This window comes from Taudactylus pleione, unplaced genomic scaffold (genome assembly GCF_031769625.1).
Source record: "Taudactylus pleione unplaced genomic scaffold, aTauple2 ptg000015l, whole genome shotgun sequence".
NCBI classification, from domain to species: Eukaryota; Metazoa; Chordata; class Amphibia; order Anura; family Myobatrachidae; genus Taudactylus; species Taudactylus pleione.
Window position 1 is genome coordinate 11,640,147 of NW_028284417.1, and position 16,788 is coordinate 11,656,934.

Genomic DNA, 16,788 nt, shown 5'->3' on the forward strand with positions numbered 1-16,788 from the left:
GGGACCCACCGCGGGACCCCGCTGCTTACCTCTGTCCCCCTTGAATCCGGCCATGGTCCGGAGCATCTGGGGTCACCGCTAGCTGTGACCCCAGACGCCCACCAGCATCCCCGGATCAGTACCGGCGTTCTGGTACCGGCGGGGTGTAGGGAAGACAGCATGGACGTCAGGACTGACTGTCCATGCTGTTCATCCAGATGTGCAGCCACAGCTGCATGAAGAAAAAGCTTCAGGGGCTCTTCTAGCCCCCACTCCAACAGGTGCACCCGACTCCGGCCGGGCACCAAACTAAACTGAGGTGCCTTGGCCCGGGGGCGGGGTATAGGAGGGGGACCTAGTGCATCCTGGGAGGCTGAAAGCTTAACTCTTTGGTGCCCTGCGACTGACGTCACACCTATACCCCAAGGTATCCTGTGGATACCCTATGGACCCTGAAGTAGAAATCTATTTTCTGTGGCTAAGGCAGTTTACTGATTAAATCCAAACTGTAAATGTGGTCATAGACAGAAACATGGCATTGTGCAGTGAGCAATCTCTGAATGACTACCTAACTATGCAGAGCCATTCTTTCACTAACCTTTCTTCTCCTTGTGGAAGTGACAGGTGTATCTGTATCTTTCTCTTCTTCCTTTAAGTGTAAAAGCATGGTTACATATGAAGCCATAAATTAAAGGAATTTATTATTAAAAAATTTCTTCGCTGTGCTCCCAGTTTTGTTTACTGTGATCATGCAATTTTCTTGAGTGAGAAAATGGGACTTATATTTTATACCATAAACCATTTCCAGGTATACAAGTGTGCATTGTAAACAGTACAGTATACAGAGTCACAGCTGGTCTGGACACTTTAAAATTAGCACTACACTTCTAAATAACTCCACTTCTAACCAGGCTAAAGGGGAAATATATGAACGTGTTTAGCCATACATAACCATAATAAATGCAACATTGGACATCATTTAAATTGATAACCCACCCTCTGACCACTGCTGCTTGTATTTCTCCAAGTGGCCTCCAGTAAGCTGTGCTCCTCACCCATAGTAATGGCAGGCCCTGAACCTATTTAAAACATTTGGGGACCTATGTATTATATACTGCTGCGATTAACGTTCCTTCTTGCTGGGAATATTTAAATTTTTAATGAAACTACCGGGAATTCGCAGGGACAGCGGTTACGGTAACCCCGTGAGTTATATCCCCGGTATTTTGGAGAAGTCATCCCCGGGGGAAGCTGACACTGCGCATACGCACAGCATCAGCTTTCGGGACTGGCCAGGGCTGAAGGGGGAGAGATCCAAAGATCTCTCTCCTACCCCAGGAGCCCCCATAGACAAACCGTAGTTTAAACCATCTGAATATGGTGTAAACTACTGGGGCTAAACTATGAAAAAGCTTAGCTCTTTGGAGTTTAGTACATAGGGGCAGATTATCAATGGGGACTACGATATGAAGTGCTATTAGTACATAGGATCCATACATAAAATTATGCATAAACTGCAGTTTCTGCATAATGTTATGTATAAAGGGCTTGATACATAGGCCCCTTGATGTCTAATTTGTCTCATTTCAATACAACAAGATGAACATTATGGAAGGTTAGATACAATGGTATATGTGTGGCATAAAAATATGGGGAAAAAAAGTAATAGATGGCTTCTGTTTAATATTTAGCTGATATAATTATGCAATGTTAATAAGCAGGCCTATTTCTGCAACAAAATGACATGCCGTTTCTGATGCAGCTACTGAATTGTTAACACGCAGGTGGGACAACTTAATATGTGATGAGCTAAAAGAGGACAACTGACCATTTCCAAGAAATATAAAAGCCAGAAACCAATCACAGACAAGCTGCTTTACATAATGAGTTCTTATGAACAAATTGAGGCATTTTACTTTAAAGCCTGATATGTCGATTTCTTGGAATTGGAGTGACTTATTAGGAGTATGTATTAGTCTAGGTTATTTTAAGTGAATAAATATTGAGTTTGCTGAGATATGTTTAGGGTTTTTGGACTGAAGCCTATCTTAGGTATTGCCTGAGCTTAAAGGCGCTGATTCTGTAACTCTTATTTTCAATATACAAGTAATCCTATTTGAATCAATTGTGTGGACAATAAGTTATTTCTTTTTAATACTCCAAAGTAAAGAACAAGGAGGAACCAAATAAGAGGGAAAAAAACAATGTTCTCTTAATAAAAATAACTTTTATACAGAGAATAAGAGTGTAAAAGTTTCAGCTTCCAGCTTCCACCCACCACCACCCCCTTTAGACTCAAAGACAACTATAAAAATATGTTCCTGTCTGCCAGAAGGAAGGCAATTTTTTTTTCAAATCAACCCAAGGATTAACTTAGGAGGAGCACTAGGTCATTTTAGAACAGCATAAACAAACCATAACAGGAAAACTAGAGCGTAAAAGGGTTTATTGCCCGCTGTGCCACAGTGGATTCATAAAAAAAATATTAAAAGTTAACAAAACTGTTTCCTAAGGGAGGGTACCCTCAGTAGAATTGGTGTGAAGCTCTGTCCATCCAATACCAGCATCCTTAGATGCAGACATCTTAACCGGCTAATATATTTTCCAAAAAACTGTTAGAAATACTTCATTTTTTGATTGAGTTAGGTCAAGAACATCTATTTAAAACTTATCCAACACTATTAAATTAAACAAAAAAACTTCTGTTGAAACATCGCATACCATAAAAAAAATTAGCAACTTCTATGGTATACCGTAGTGATTGCCATTGATGGCTGCATTATCACGCTATTTGGCACGCTGGGTGACACCGACCTAAGTGATGCCACTGGCCCTGTATTTAAATTTTCTAGATCAATACAGGATCGCCATAATCAAAATGATCCCTGAAATTCACTTTAACAATAATAATGATAGGGAAAAAGGTAGATCTAAATATATATTTTTAAAAAATATAGATTTTTATCAATTGTGGAATCGATCATCTTGATGATCGGTGAGCACTGGTGCTGCCTGGCTACCCGATCACTGCGACTAGTAGTGATCTGCAGGGGAAGAATTTGAGGGTGCAGAGAGGCCGGGAGGTCTGTCTGAGATTGGCGCAGCCACCCAGTGAGCATTTCTGACTGGTCAGATCAGATGTGACCATGTCAGGAAAAGCCCAGCCTGGCGTAGTCGCACCTGAGGCAACCACGCCATGCAAGTGGTTAAACCGATAAAACTTAAGAAATGAGTGGTCAACAGATCAGAGGGCCATGCAACACAACAGACTCCGCAGCACACCATTCAGGAAACATAGACCAAACTGGTACAATTTGCACTCCATTTACTGGAACAGACTGCCCTGCACCAATGAAAGCCTGCCAAAATTTATCGAAGGAGTACACCTAACAATGGTCTCCCCTCACCTCCGCTCAGTCCAGTGGAGATGCAACTGCAATAGTGAAAAGGCTAAAAAAAAAGTAGGTAAATGGAATAATAATAAAAAAGTAAACAATACTGCCACAGCCACAAAAAGAATGGTCTTCCTGCTGGCATAGTGGTAAAAAGTTTAAAGTCTGTGTAGAAATTCTAATGTTTCTGTACTCGTTAGCTGAGCCTCTATATTGGGGAGAGGATAAAAGATTTGAACCTCCAATACAGCGTTTTTCAACCGCTGTGCCGCGGCACACTAGTGCCGCGAGCGGTTGTTTAGTGTGCCGCGTGGTCAGATCCACCGGTCAGAGCTGCCGGTCAGATCTGCCATACTGCGATCCGGGCAGCGCTGAGCTCTTCTGGGAGTCTCAGGCGTGCCCGGTCCATCACCTATGCAGACGCGGCGGCGTGACATCACAGGTCACGCGCGCCGCGTCTCTAGTCAGCTCCGCGGCCCCTAGAGAAGCCCTGCATGAAGGCCACCAGCACCCCCAGTCAGCCAGCTTGCCTCCCCAGCCAGCCCCGCGGCCACCAGCACCACCAGCCAGCCTGCCTCTCTCACCAGCGAGCAAGCCAGCCCCGCGGCCACCAACACCGTCAGCCCGCCTGCCTGCCTCACCAGCCAGACAGCCCGCCCCACGGCCACCAGTACAGCCAGCAAGCCCTCGGCGACCAGCACCCCCAGCCAGCCAGCCTGCCTGCATGCTGCACCCTGCTGACAGCTCTGGTGACGAGGGACAGGTAGGGACAGTATGCAAAATGTCAATTTATTTTTTATGTGTAGCAATGTGGGCTTTTTTTTCTTTGGGAGCCAGCAATATCTATTTTTTTTTTTTTTTTTCCTGTGGGGGTCATCCAATGCTATTTTTTTTTCTGTGAGGGCCAATGTATGTGTTTTATTTCTCTGGGGCCAATGTATGTGTGTTTTATTTCTATGGGGGCCAATGTATGCGTGTTTTATTCCTATGGGGGCCAATGTATGTGTGTATTATTCCTATGGGGGCCAATGTATGTGTGTTTTATTCCCATGGGGGCCAATGTATGTGTGTTTTATTCCCATGGGGGCCAATGTATGTGTGTTTTATTCCTATGGGGGCCAATGTATGTGCGTTTTATTCCTATGGGGGCCAATGTATGTGCGTTTTATTCCTGTGGGGGCCAATATGTGTGCTTTTTTTATGTGGGAGCCAATATGTATGTTTTCCATAGGCTGCGCACGCCGCATCGACGAATGGTGTGCCTTGGCAAATTTAATATCTTGCGTACTGTGCCTCGAGTTAAAAAAGGTTGAAAATCACTGCTCCAATAAGTACTTTTACGTCTCGTATAATAGGTTATTTAACTGAGCATAAGAGGGGAAGAAAACAAAACTGTTTATTATTATTAAATTGTGAATCAGGCACACCTGACTCCTTTCCTAAATATTTAATGCTTGCCGGGTGGCATGCACTAATCTAGGGGTTTCCAAACTCCACCATTACAGTCCACGTTTTAAGGATATCCATGCTTGAGCACAAGTGACTTAATTAGTAACTCAGTCAATTTGAATTAACCATCTGGACTCAAGCATGACAGTTAAATCCTGGATGGTAATGGCGGAGTTTGGGAACCTTTGCTGTACCTTTGCTCTACTACCTGCTCCTACCTAGAATCTTTGACAAAGCACAGTAAAAGCTCAAGGTTCTAAACTTTTGCTGAGAACACAGGAGCTGATGTATGAAGCTCTGGGAAGTGATAAACGACCAACCACTAAGCTCCCAACGGTCATATTTCAAACACAGCCTGTAACATGAAAGTTGGGAGCTGAGTGGTTGGTCGCTTATAACCCGTTTTAGCTTATAAATAGTTTTGAGCTATTTCCATTTTGTGTATACTTGGCTGAGAGGGTATCTGGATTAAAGATAGACACTGAAGAGATTTACACCTGATAGTCGACACTGACAAATGGTCAACACGTTTTTTAAAAAGATTGATAAGGTTAGGGTGAGGGTTAGGCACTTGCTGGAGGGTTATTACACACACACACACGACGGGATTTGTCCATCCGGCAAAAAAACTGGACTTTTTTTTCCCGTTGTTTAATTTCAGTGGAAGTTACAAATACATTAGGGCTTTCACACTGCACGAACACTGAATGTTCGGCACAGCCTGGCCGTGATAACCACTGACTAGGACGGCTGCTGTGACATCTCCACAATTTAGTGCCTCACATAACTTAATGCATGCTTTCTCACACAGATTTCAGACACCCTGTGGCCTTGTAGTCAATGCTCATTTCATCAGAATAAAAACCGTTGCATGTGAAAGGAAGTCATCCGTCTGTCCGAGGGGGGAGAAAAAATCCCGGACAGACAAACCAGTCATGTGTGAAACGAGCCTTAGGCTGCGGAAGGGAACGGTTAGGGTTAGGCATCAAGGGGGCGTTTAGGGTTATGCTAGGGTTAGGTTTAGGCACTTGCGGGGAGGCTTAGGATGAAGATTAGTCTTAAATTACAAAAAAAAAAAAAAGACCTGTCGAACGTTTGTACCTATCGACCTCTTGTCCATCTACCATCCGTTGTTGATCTATGGAGTGTCTATCTAGACAATGTCAATCTTCTAACTCACCCATCTGAGAGGAATGTGTGGGATCAGTAGCAATCAGGGAGTGTTGGTCTTTGTAATGCCACTTGAGGCTTTTTGGGTACCTCCTGGAAAATTCTTAATTTCGAAAAAAAAAGGGCTCATTGTTTATAGTAAGTACCACACTTGGCAGAAGTGGCGTGAAGTATCTGAGTGGCTTATTATAGATTTACAAATGTGTGCAACTAAGCGTCTGCATAGATAGATAGATACTACCTGTTTTGGTATCCGGATAGCTGATTGATAATGAATAAGTCGACCGGAACAAATGGTTGACTTATTAGCTTTTTTTTTCTACATTTTTAAGGTTAGGGGTTAGGCACTTGGGGGAGGCATAGGGTTAGGCACTAGGGTAGAGGTTCCCAAATTCCGCCATTACAGTGCAGGTTTTAAGTATATCCATGCTTGAGGCCAGATTGTTAAATCAAACTGACTGAGGTACTAATTAAGTCAGCTATGCTCAAGTATAGAAATCTTTAAAAGGTGAACTGTAATGGTGGAGTTTGGGTACCACTGCACTAGGGGGAGGCTGTCAACCATTTGACCCCAGTTGACCTTTTTATTGTCAATTTATACAACCTTTTTTTTTTTATTTACTGGTTTATGGCTTTTTGCTGGAATAATTGTGTTTTTCTTGTCTAAATAACCCTTCCCTTTAAAGCACCTTTTCAGCCTATAAATTGATCAACTTAGATTCATTTTATACCATTGATACAGAAAATGGGACACAATCCATAAGTTCCTCCATTAACCATTTAAGAAAAGGTTATTTCCTAAAATGTACCAGATCATGTGTGAGGATGAACGCCTGTACAAGAATACATGCAGAATTTCTTTACCTCTTCAGAGTCTGACAAAACCTTCTTCTTCATGATGTTGTACTGAGGGATGATATCATAGCAACTCTGATCCCTGCATGCACACAGAACTATTTTAATATGCAATATCTGCAATCATAACATTCTAAAGGTGCATATACACGTAAAGATTTTCTGTCCAACCATCCAACTAGTTGATTGGTTGGAATGAAACTCTGGTAAGGTATGAAAGCAAATGACAATCAGCAATTTGCTCCCAAACATCGGAAAATGGACAAAAGCTGTTTGAACAAATTGTTTAGATCAAACATTTAACAAACTTGTCTGAACGACCATTTTCATCTGTTTTCTGGCATTTAGGAGCAAATTGCTGATCATCAGTTACTCCCATGTTACCAGATTTTCATTCCAACCAATAAACTAGTTGGATGGTTGGACAGAAAATCTTTACGTGTGTACCCTGCTTTAGAGTCTTACACTATAAGTACATTTACATAGGGAAGTTCATATAAATAACAAACTAATAAGCAATTTGGGTATTTTCCATAAAGCAATTTTCTTATTTGTTAAAAGCAATGCTCTGCCAAAAGAATAACAATTCAAATCACTTGGGATCTATGAGAAAATGATTAGTGGATTTTCTTACTCCAGAAATGACTGAGATCACCGGTGATCCTAATGATCCCATGAATAAGTATATTAACACAATGTAAATAGCCTGCTTGTGACTTTTTATGAATGTCTACGTAGTTCTGGATATCAGAAGAAATGTGCATTGCTAATCGAGAGCAATGAACACTGAAGGAGTGTATACATATCTGAACATTGACTTACTTTATAAAATATAGCAAAATATCTGTGACAAACTTGGCCAACTTCACAATTGGACTTCCAGGCTCATTAAATGTGCGGGTGTTATGCTCTATGTATCGCACCTCCCACATTAATGAAGAGAGACGTCTGGAAATAGAAACAGTTGCTTGTTAAAACTTCAGATTCTACTTGCTTCAATTCCCTGCAAGAAGATGTTGCCAGACTAAATTAAACATTACACACTGCTTCTTTAAAGCAAAATTCACCGGTAGAATCTGTTTTCCAGACGCTGTTTAATTGTACTGAGGTCAGTAGGATATGCCACCACAGTGCTGTACAGTGGGTAGGCTTGAAGGTCTACAGGAGCCACAAAGGAAGAAGCATTGTCTAAATAAAGAATAGCAGATTAGAAATTCTGTATGCGTTAGATGCAGCATGTGACACACAAAACACATATCAATTATACCTAGAGTCATTAACTGAGTGATCCCAGCAATTATCCTTTCACATTCTTCATCTCTACTTCTACTGCCCCACTCTCCATCAAGGGACTTGTAGAGCAACGACCGGACCTCAATTTGTGTCAAAGGAACACTGGTGCCCAGCTCCTCAGGAAACACAGCTAACATTCACAAAAGAGGAAACCATTTAGTATTACTCATCTGAAAACTACAGCTAAAAGGATAAACATAGTTAACTAAACAAATATATAGATAAGCTAACTTTAAAACTAAAAACATTTGTGAAGAACAGTGGTTTATTAAATTAATGGCAGTGGTAGTATTGATATTTAAAACACAACATTTTTCTTTGGTATTGAAATGGAAGCAATGGCCCAGGATGCAAGAAATGCAGTACAATATAGTGTCCTGCATTTTTGTATGGTCACAATTCTATAGGAGTCTTGTCCCCAACACCTGGAGTTGGTAGCAATGACTTTTTTAGCTTTACTTTGGAGGCATCTATTTGCTAGACACATGCTTGCATAAACATCTTTTTGTTTAACTCTAAATCACATACTGAAAGGTTAAATTGGATTTGTTAATTTTTGCCCCATAAAAAGAAATCCATGTCATCTCAAAACCAAGCAATAGATATGAGATGTATGCAAATGAAATGTGCCACTGTGCTCTTCAACAGTGGACAAAGCATGCATTTACTTGACTCATTTGTAAAGGATCCTTTGGTTTAAAAAAAAAAAAAAAAAAAAAAAAAGTCTAAATTTTTGATGCCGCTGGATAGTTTGAACGGGAATTTACAAAACATTTGCTCTGGGTGAGCTGAATTGCTATTAAAGAAATATTTCTCACTGTTTAAGAGTGCTGTACAATTTTCCCTGTAATCAGATTAAAGAACAGTGTTTACAACTATTATTGTAGCAATGAACAGTGTATATGACAAAACCACAGGATGCCCATTATTCAGGGGTCAATGCATATCAGATGGTTCCAAAGTTTTGGCCGTGTCGGTCAGGAACTTGAACCGCTTTACTGCAGATTGAAAATCGTAACTTACTGCTAAGAGCAGTAACTAAATAAATATTGTACCAGAACATATATTACCTTAGGAACAAAGTTTAAGATATAAAGACTATAAAAATAAGAGACAGAAAATGAAGATTTGAATAGTAATACAGGTAATTCCTTAGATCAGTCCCCCTTATTAAAGAGTTCTTGCAGCAGTACAAGAAACGTTGGATGGGAGATGTAAACTTTGATATCTATACAAAATACCCATGATAAACACATATCACCAGTATTAGTGTTCCCACTAGACTGCGGGCATGGCTGAGCAATAAGGGTGCCGGCAGGGAGCATGACCTCCCAGGTTGGGGCGTGTCCTTGCGTCACACATTCAATTTGTCACACTTGTGGGCGTGCCCAGCACTTTCAGAGGTGCTGGGCTTTCTCCAAGCTCTCCTCTCACTGAGAAAAGATGCCGTGCTCATGTGCACGGCATCTATTCACCTTGGGGAGATCGGTCACAGTAACTTTTCCCACCCGAGGGACACTGCAGCCCGCGTGTGGAGAAAGCTCAGGGCAGGCTGTTTTAGTGGGGAGGCACTAAAAGGGCAGGGCGCACTTTGCCCTTTGAATATCGGGCAGGGCACGGCACCCCGATAAAACTGTCTAGTGGGAACAGTAAGTGTATTTCTATTTTGGTGTAAACCTCATGTAAAATGCAAAGGAAAAATGCAATATACTATGGATTATGCCAATTTGCATAGGTTTTACAGAGCAAAATAGAAGTTATAATGTTGACATGATTTGCTGGAAAATGAATACAAACCATTGTTGGGTATATATTCCATGTCCCAAGGGCTCATCTTCTCTGTATCTCCATTGTCCCAACTTAAAAAAAAAAAAAAAAAAATTCTGATGACACACGCATTAAGAAAGCAATGGGTCTCCATAAATCAGACAGTGCAGAACCATTTTATTTTAATAAAGTGCAGTGAGCGGTGTCCAACACAGAGTGTGTATGACAAGTATGTACGTCATTAGAGACATCCTTTACTTACCACTGTACTTATTTTAAGTATAGTCATTGCATCAGCAAGAATGGAGAATAAATATAGAAATGAATAGCAACTCTTCTACGTACATACACCATGTGCAGATGCTTGTGTGTTGTGACTGCCAAGTAGTCAATATCTACAGCAGATATTTAAAATGGAATTCTCATGTTCCAGTTTGCAGTATACATAGGGTGCTAGGCAAAAAAAAAAAGCAACATTCTATCTCATCCCCCATTTCCTATAATATGATTCTAGTTTCATATAAAACTAGTATCATTCGCCAGGTGTGGTAACCCATCATTCGCTAGGTGTCTAGCTGCGGGGGCCAGTGTTGACAATTATTTCCTCCCGTCTCTCTCCCCCCACTTGTTGTATCCTGTGCCTGCCCATTACTGCCTCTCTATCGCTCTCTTTATGCACGTTCCACACATCTTTTCTCCTTTTGTCATGGTCTCTTTCCTCACTATCGCAATCCCCCCCCCCCCTTTTTTTTTTTAATTGGGTGCAAACAGCGCAATTACTTACATACAGATGTGTTCTCATACATCTAGCCTCAATACGCCACGCAGCATGACTTGCGTTGTGTGAGTGAGCCGCTAGGTCCTGTGCTACTCTGCTAACGTTGGGCGTCTTTTTTTTTTCCACAAATGTGTCCAAGTCACAATGCGATGCAACTAGGACGAATCAGCAGACTGTGCTGATTAAATTTATATGCAACACTTGTACATCTGTGTGCACCTGAGTCTGTATATGAAGCGCAACAGAACTTGGAATGAAAAAAGCTGCGGCCGCTACATTGTAGCACTTTGTATACAGATTTAGAGACTCAGTTGCACTCATATACAAGTATTGCATATCAAATTAAATAAGTCTGATGCGTCCTAGTCGCTTCGCAACTTAAGGCTGTATTCAATTAGAAGCGAAATGTCAGTCTCGGCTATATTTTTTTGCCAATGTAATTTTCACCGGTTTCAACTTATCCCCGCATTCAATTGTAGCGTCTTTTCGCCGGCGTGATAACGCAATGCAATAGGCGAAAGAGTTTCGCCTATGATTACCTGGTGGAAAAAAAGTGCACAATTGGGGTTCTGGGGTGCAATGTCGCGGAAACCATCCCCCCCCCCTCCGACGCCACCTGTAAAAAAAAAAAAACCCACAAAAGCACTTTAAACAAATTCAAAAACTAGCAAAATAGCCTTGGGGGGTCGGGCGGTGTCTGTAAATAAGGGGGCAGTGTATTTTTGATTGCAGGTGCTTGCTGAAGGTACGCTTCTGGCGCATTTCAATGCTCAACTTTAGACATTTTAAAATATGCTTGCACCTATTTTCATGTACCCTAAATTTGATGGGAATACTTATTTTTCCCCAAAAAAGTTGCAAAATGCTATTCTTCACCACTTGCTCAAAGACACTAAATAGCGCCTATTGAGACCATTTTAAAACCCAAATACCTTTAGCAGGGCTATTCGGGGGTACCCATAGTGAACCCCCATGTCGGAGCATCTTTTGGGGGGTGTCAAGCGGATAGCAATTTTCACCTGTTTGTTTCACCAGGTCCCGTTTTCACCAATTTCAAACTGGACACGCGCGATACTTTTTCGCACCTAAAATCAGCGATGACGGCGAAGTTCGGCAATGGACTATTCGCTTCTAATTGAATGCTGACCTTAGATGCATTTTCAGCAACAAACATGCAAAAAAGGTGCCCGGTGCTAGCAATGCCTCACGGAATCTGGCGCGCAGAGGGGCTTTTTAGCGTGACTGCAGCAAAGATGTGTAAGGACACATCTGTATATCGATGTAGCATCAACATCCAGCTATGTCATCAAAATATTGATAACAGGTGCACCTTCATCAGACCTAATGTGTCGCTCAGCGAGTGCAGATTCTCCATTTATAGCAGGGGGACTTGTGTTTGACCCTCCAGTCTGCTGAGAGTGATTTGCGGAGCAGCTGAAGGGATCAAGATGAGTTGTGAGGGAAGGTGGGATTGGCCTCTGCTGTCAGGGTAGGTTGGAGAGAACTGAAGTTGGCGGGGAGCTGTGCACAGTCAGGCAGCCAGAGGAAGGTGGCAGGGGGCTGTGTCCTGTCAGGCAGCCAGGGACAGGTATGAGGGGAGATGATATGAGGTCTGTGTCTTGTCAGGCAGCCAGTGAGAGCTCTAAAGGGAGGTGAAAGGGGACAGTGTTGTGACAGGCATCCAGTGAGAGCTGTAAGGCTATTTAGCAGGGTCCTGTGAAGCAGCCAGTGTGAGGGAATGTGGCAGGATGTTTGGCATAGACAGACATTATGCCCATTATAGTGTATAATAGATCAGAGTAACTGGCGCATTTAAAATAGATTTGTCCTGCTCCAAACCAGTCAAAAAACAAACCATTTAAGGATCAGAGGAAAAATAAAACATTGCTTTTAATACATGCTTTTGAAAAGAGAAATAGAAAGAAAAAAAACTTGCATATAAACCAATATTCTATTACAAAGTACTCTCTTTTCTAGTACAAATAAAATTTCTTCAACAATCTTATCTGCTCATTCGATTCGGTTAGTTGAAGTAGTAAAAACGTACCAGACATTATAGCATTGGAACAGGCTGTCTGGATACTCCAGCTGGAGTGGTTCCTGGCTTTCAATAGTTCCAAACCACCAGGCATCATCAATCACTGACCGAAACCTATCTCCTACAAAACACATATGATGTCAATTTAAGTAAATGTAATCTGCCGCCTTTAGTGTAGAATTTACATGTAATTTCTCACTATGGCAGCTTCTTTGCCACAGTACAGGATTATCAATAAGACACTCAACTCAAAGAAGGATTGAGATGACAGCGAAAGCCATCACAATTTAAACAGTCTTATCTAAACCTAGTCTTTAGTGTGATTAGATGGTAGATTTGAATCCACCATATTCCTATACATACCTATGCTCCACTGCCTGCGCCTTGCTTCATCAAATTGCTGCCGCAGAACAAGGAAGTCTATCACATCTGGCATGTCATGATACCTTTACAAGAGCAGGAAATCATTAGCTTGCAAGTTAAAATTATATGCAGAAAGAGAAACCATACCATAGCAAATAGGGATACACTCAACTAATATGAACATGACAATAAAACAATGTAATAAATTCACAGTCTGTCAGGAGCTCAGCTGTCCAACTTCTGATACAGGGTGTGACTATTCAGAACCTAAATGACAGTATCAAATGGCACTGCTAAATTTGATAAATGTAATGGGACATGCTCAGCATAACACACCATAAACCCAGCAAAACAAAGCTGTGCCCACCGGTATCTAGGAAAACAGTAGCAACAGAGTTCCCAATTAGTCTCTTATGAAAGTCAGCTTCTGATTAAGGTGGCCATGACTGCCTGGGCTGAGCTTTTTTTTTTTTTTTTTTTTTCGTAAAAAAAAAAAATTAGACCGTAAAATGGTTAACTACAGTATAAAATATAGGCTTTAAATGTTATTGTGCACTTCAATGTAGGTTGTAATAGCAAATTTCTAAGAGGTCACCTATGCCAATAATGCTTACATCTATAAAAATCAAAATCCGTGCAAACCCTAATATAGCACTATTTCTAGGACCAGATTGTTTTCAGTAGTTTAAAGTAACTGGTTATATGTCAAATAGTTAATTTATAATAAGCCGACTGAACTATGAGCTGAAATTCTCAAACTGTAGAAATCATTGAATCAGGTTATTTACACAGCCTATAACTTCAGCACCCAATATAGTTTTGTATTAAGGGAAAACAAGAGCTTCTGTATTATCACCATATGAGAGCAGTGGTCAGTGCTTAGAAATCAGGCCAGAAACACGTCTTACACTGAAAGAAAACTTAGGAAGTCTGCTTCCCAATTGAGGACACCCGGGATGAATATTGCAGAGATTGCCGGAAGATGATGTTCTGCCAAAATCAGAATGTTTGTCAGTTCCCTCATTGCTGAATGACACTGCGTGCCTCCCTGATGATTGAAATAGGCTACTTTGGTCGTGTTGTCGAACTGGATCTGGACCAGCCTGCCCTGGAGCAGGTCCTGTGCCACGATGAGTGCTTTGTATACTGCTCGAAGCTCCAGAATGTTTTTGGGCAGATGACTTTCCTGATTTGTCCATCTTCCCTGAAAGATGTGATGACCTGTCACTGCCTCCCATCCGCAAAGACTGGCGTCTGTGGGGAGAAGCACCCAATTTGGAATCCAGATTGGGCAACCTTTGTCCAGATGATCCTTTTGTAGCCACCGCGAGAGAGAGAGAGACAAAACCTCTGGAATGAGAAGGATCCTCTTGGACCTTATTAGAGGATACTGTCCGTTCCACCAGGAGAGAATCAATTTTTGCAGGTTTGGAACGGAACTGAGCGTATCCCACCATGGCAAAAAAGGATACCATGACCTCAGGATCTGCATCGCTGATAGAATGGAGACCCTTCGCTGGCGTAGCAATATGCGTATTCGCAATGATAGGGCCACAAACTTGTCCTCTGGCAGAAATACCCTTTGTGCCTGAGAATCAAGAAGTGCCCCCAGATGTATTATCTGCTGTGTTGGATAAAGCGGATTTCTTCCAAATTGATGATCCAGCCATGCTTCTGTAGGCAAGCAATGGTCAGTTGGAGAGGGTGTTGAAAAACAGCTGGAGACTGTGCCAATATCAGAAGGTCGTCCAGATATGGTAGTATTCTGATCTCTGACTCCTGAGCTAGGCCGTCATAACTACCATTATTTTGGTAAAGACCCGAGGGGCCATTGATAGACCAAAGGGTAGTGCCTGAAATTGGTAATGTTGTTGCAGGACAGCAAATCGTATAAATTTTTGGTTGGATGGCGTAATAGGCACATGCAGATACGCATCCTGAATGTCCAGGGAAACCATAAAATCCCCAGGCTCCATTGCCAAAATAATTGACCGAAGAGTTTCTATACGGAACTTGGGTACAAGGATAAACTTGTTGAGGGTTTTAAGTTTTAGAATAGGGCGATGAGACCCATTCTGTTTCTGAACCAAAAATATATTGGAACAACCCCTTCCTTGCTGAAACACAGGAACCGGGATTATCATCCCCACCTGCAGCAGGGAGTAAATGGCCTCTTGAAGAGCCAAGGCCTAGATCGCATCTGATGGGGGATTTCTACAAAAAAAACAACAACAAAAAAAACTGAGGAGGATGCCTCCGTAAAGTGAGGGCACACCCCTGAGACACCACTTCTCAAACCCAGACATCTGTTGTTGTTTGATGCAAGTAATCCGCAAATTGAAGGAGGAGGCCCACCCCCATCAGGCAGAAGATTTGTCTTCCGGCTTAGAAGCTGGACGTCTGGCCACCCCAGACCTCTTAGTTTGTCGCCTAGTTGTCCTTGAAAACAAGACTGCCTGGAAGAAGACTGTTCCTCCTTTGCTCATCCCTGGGGACAAAAGGACCGAAAAGAAAATTGCCTAGACTTTAATGTAGATTTTGAAGCTGCCAGAGTAGCTTATCTTATCTAACTCTGCCCCAAAAAGTATATTTCCATAGAAAAGTAAGGATTCCAGAGCCTTCTTTGACCTTGTATCAGCTTTCCAGGACCTTAACCAAAAGGACCCTATTAGCCACCACAGAGGCTGCTGATGCTTTAAAGCCCCAAATCTATTGCAGCTCCTGTATGTGGGAGCTGCTTCCCATATGTGGGAGATATACAGTCAGGTGCATAAATATTGGGACATTGACAGACTTTTCATATTTTGGCCTCTATTCACCACCACAATGGCTTTGCAGTTATTAAAGCACATCTTGTTTGTTTCATTTCAGACTTTCAGATTTAATTTGAGGGTAATTACATCCAAATCAGGTGAACGGTGTAGGAATTATCTATATGTGCCTCCCACTTTTTAAGGGGCCAAAAGTAATGGGACTATCAACTCAAAAGCTATTTCATGGACAGGTGTGGGCTATTCCCTCGTTATTTCATTATCAATTAAGCAGGTAAAAGGTCTGGAGTTGATTCTAGGTGTGACATTTGCATTTGGAATCAATTGCTGTCGACTCTCAATATGAGATCCAAAGAGCTGTTGCTATCAGTGAAGCAAGCCATCATTAGGCTGAAAAATCAAAACAAACCCATCAGAGAGATAGCAAAAACATTAGGTGTGGCCAAATCAACTGCTTGGAACATTCTTAAAAAGAAAGAACGCACCTGAGAGCTCCGCAACACCAAAAGACCCGGAAGACCACGGAAAACAACTGTGGTGGATGACAGAAGAATTATTTCCCTGGTGAAGAAAAACCCCTTCATAACAGTTGGCCAAATCAAGAACACTCTCCAGGAAGTAGGTGTATATGTGTCAAAGTCAAGACTTCACAAAAGTGAATATAGAGGGTTCACCACAAGATGTAAACCATTGGTGAGCCTCAAAAACAGGAAGACCAGATTAGAGTTTGCCAAACAACATCTAAAAAAGCCATTACAGTTCTGGAACAGCATCCTATGGACAGATGAGACAAAGATCAACTTGTACCAGAGTGATGGGAAGAGAAGAGTATGGAGAAGGAAAGGAACTGCTCATGATCCAAAACATACCACCTCATCAGTGAAGCATGGTGGTGGTAGTGTCATGGCGTGGGCATGTATGGCTGCCAATGGA

General features: G+C 41.9%; 1 protein-coding gene across 1 annotated transcript in view; it reads right to left on the reverse strand.

Annotated features, from left to right (window-relative positions):
• Nucleotides 1-16,788, reverse strand: part of PHIP (PHIP subunit of CUL4-Ring ligase complex) — a 228,528-nt gene that overhangs the window by 28,312 nt on the left and 183,428 nt on the right. Inside the window, exons 27-34 of the mRNA XM_088471636.1 lie at nucleotides 13,085-13,167; nucleotides 12,731-12,842; nucleotides 9,936-9,997; nucleotides 8,113-8,268; nucleotides 7,913-8,033; nucleotides 7,668-7,793; nucleotides 6,855-6,927; nucleotides 578-628 (exon numbers count right to left, since the gene is read on the reverse strand). Coding sequence (XP_088327762.1) covers nucleotides 578-628; nucleotides 6,855-6,927; nucleotides 7,668-7,793; nucleotides 7,913-8,033; nucleotides 8,113-8,268; nucleotides 9,936-9,997; nucleotides 12,731-12,842; nucleotides 13,085-13,167 — 784 coding nt within the window. The remainder of the gene's footprint in view (nucleotides 1-577; nucleotides 629-6,854; nucleotides 6,928-7,667; nucleotides 7,794-7,912; nucleotides 8,034-8,112; nucleotides 8,269-9,935; nucleotides 9,998-12,730; nucleotides 12,843-13,084; nucleotides 13,168-16,788) is intronic.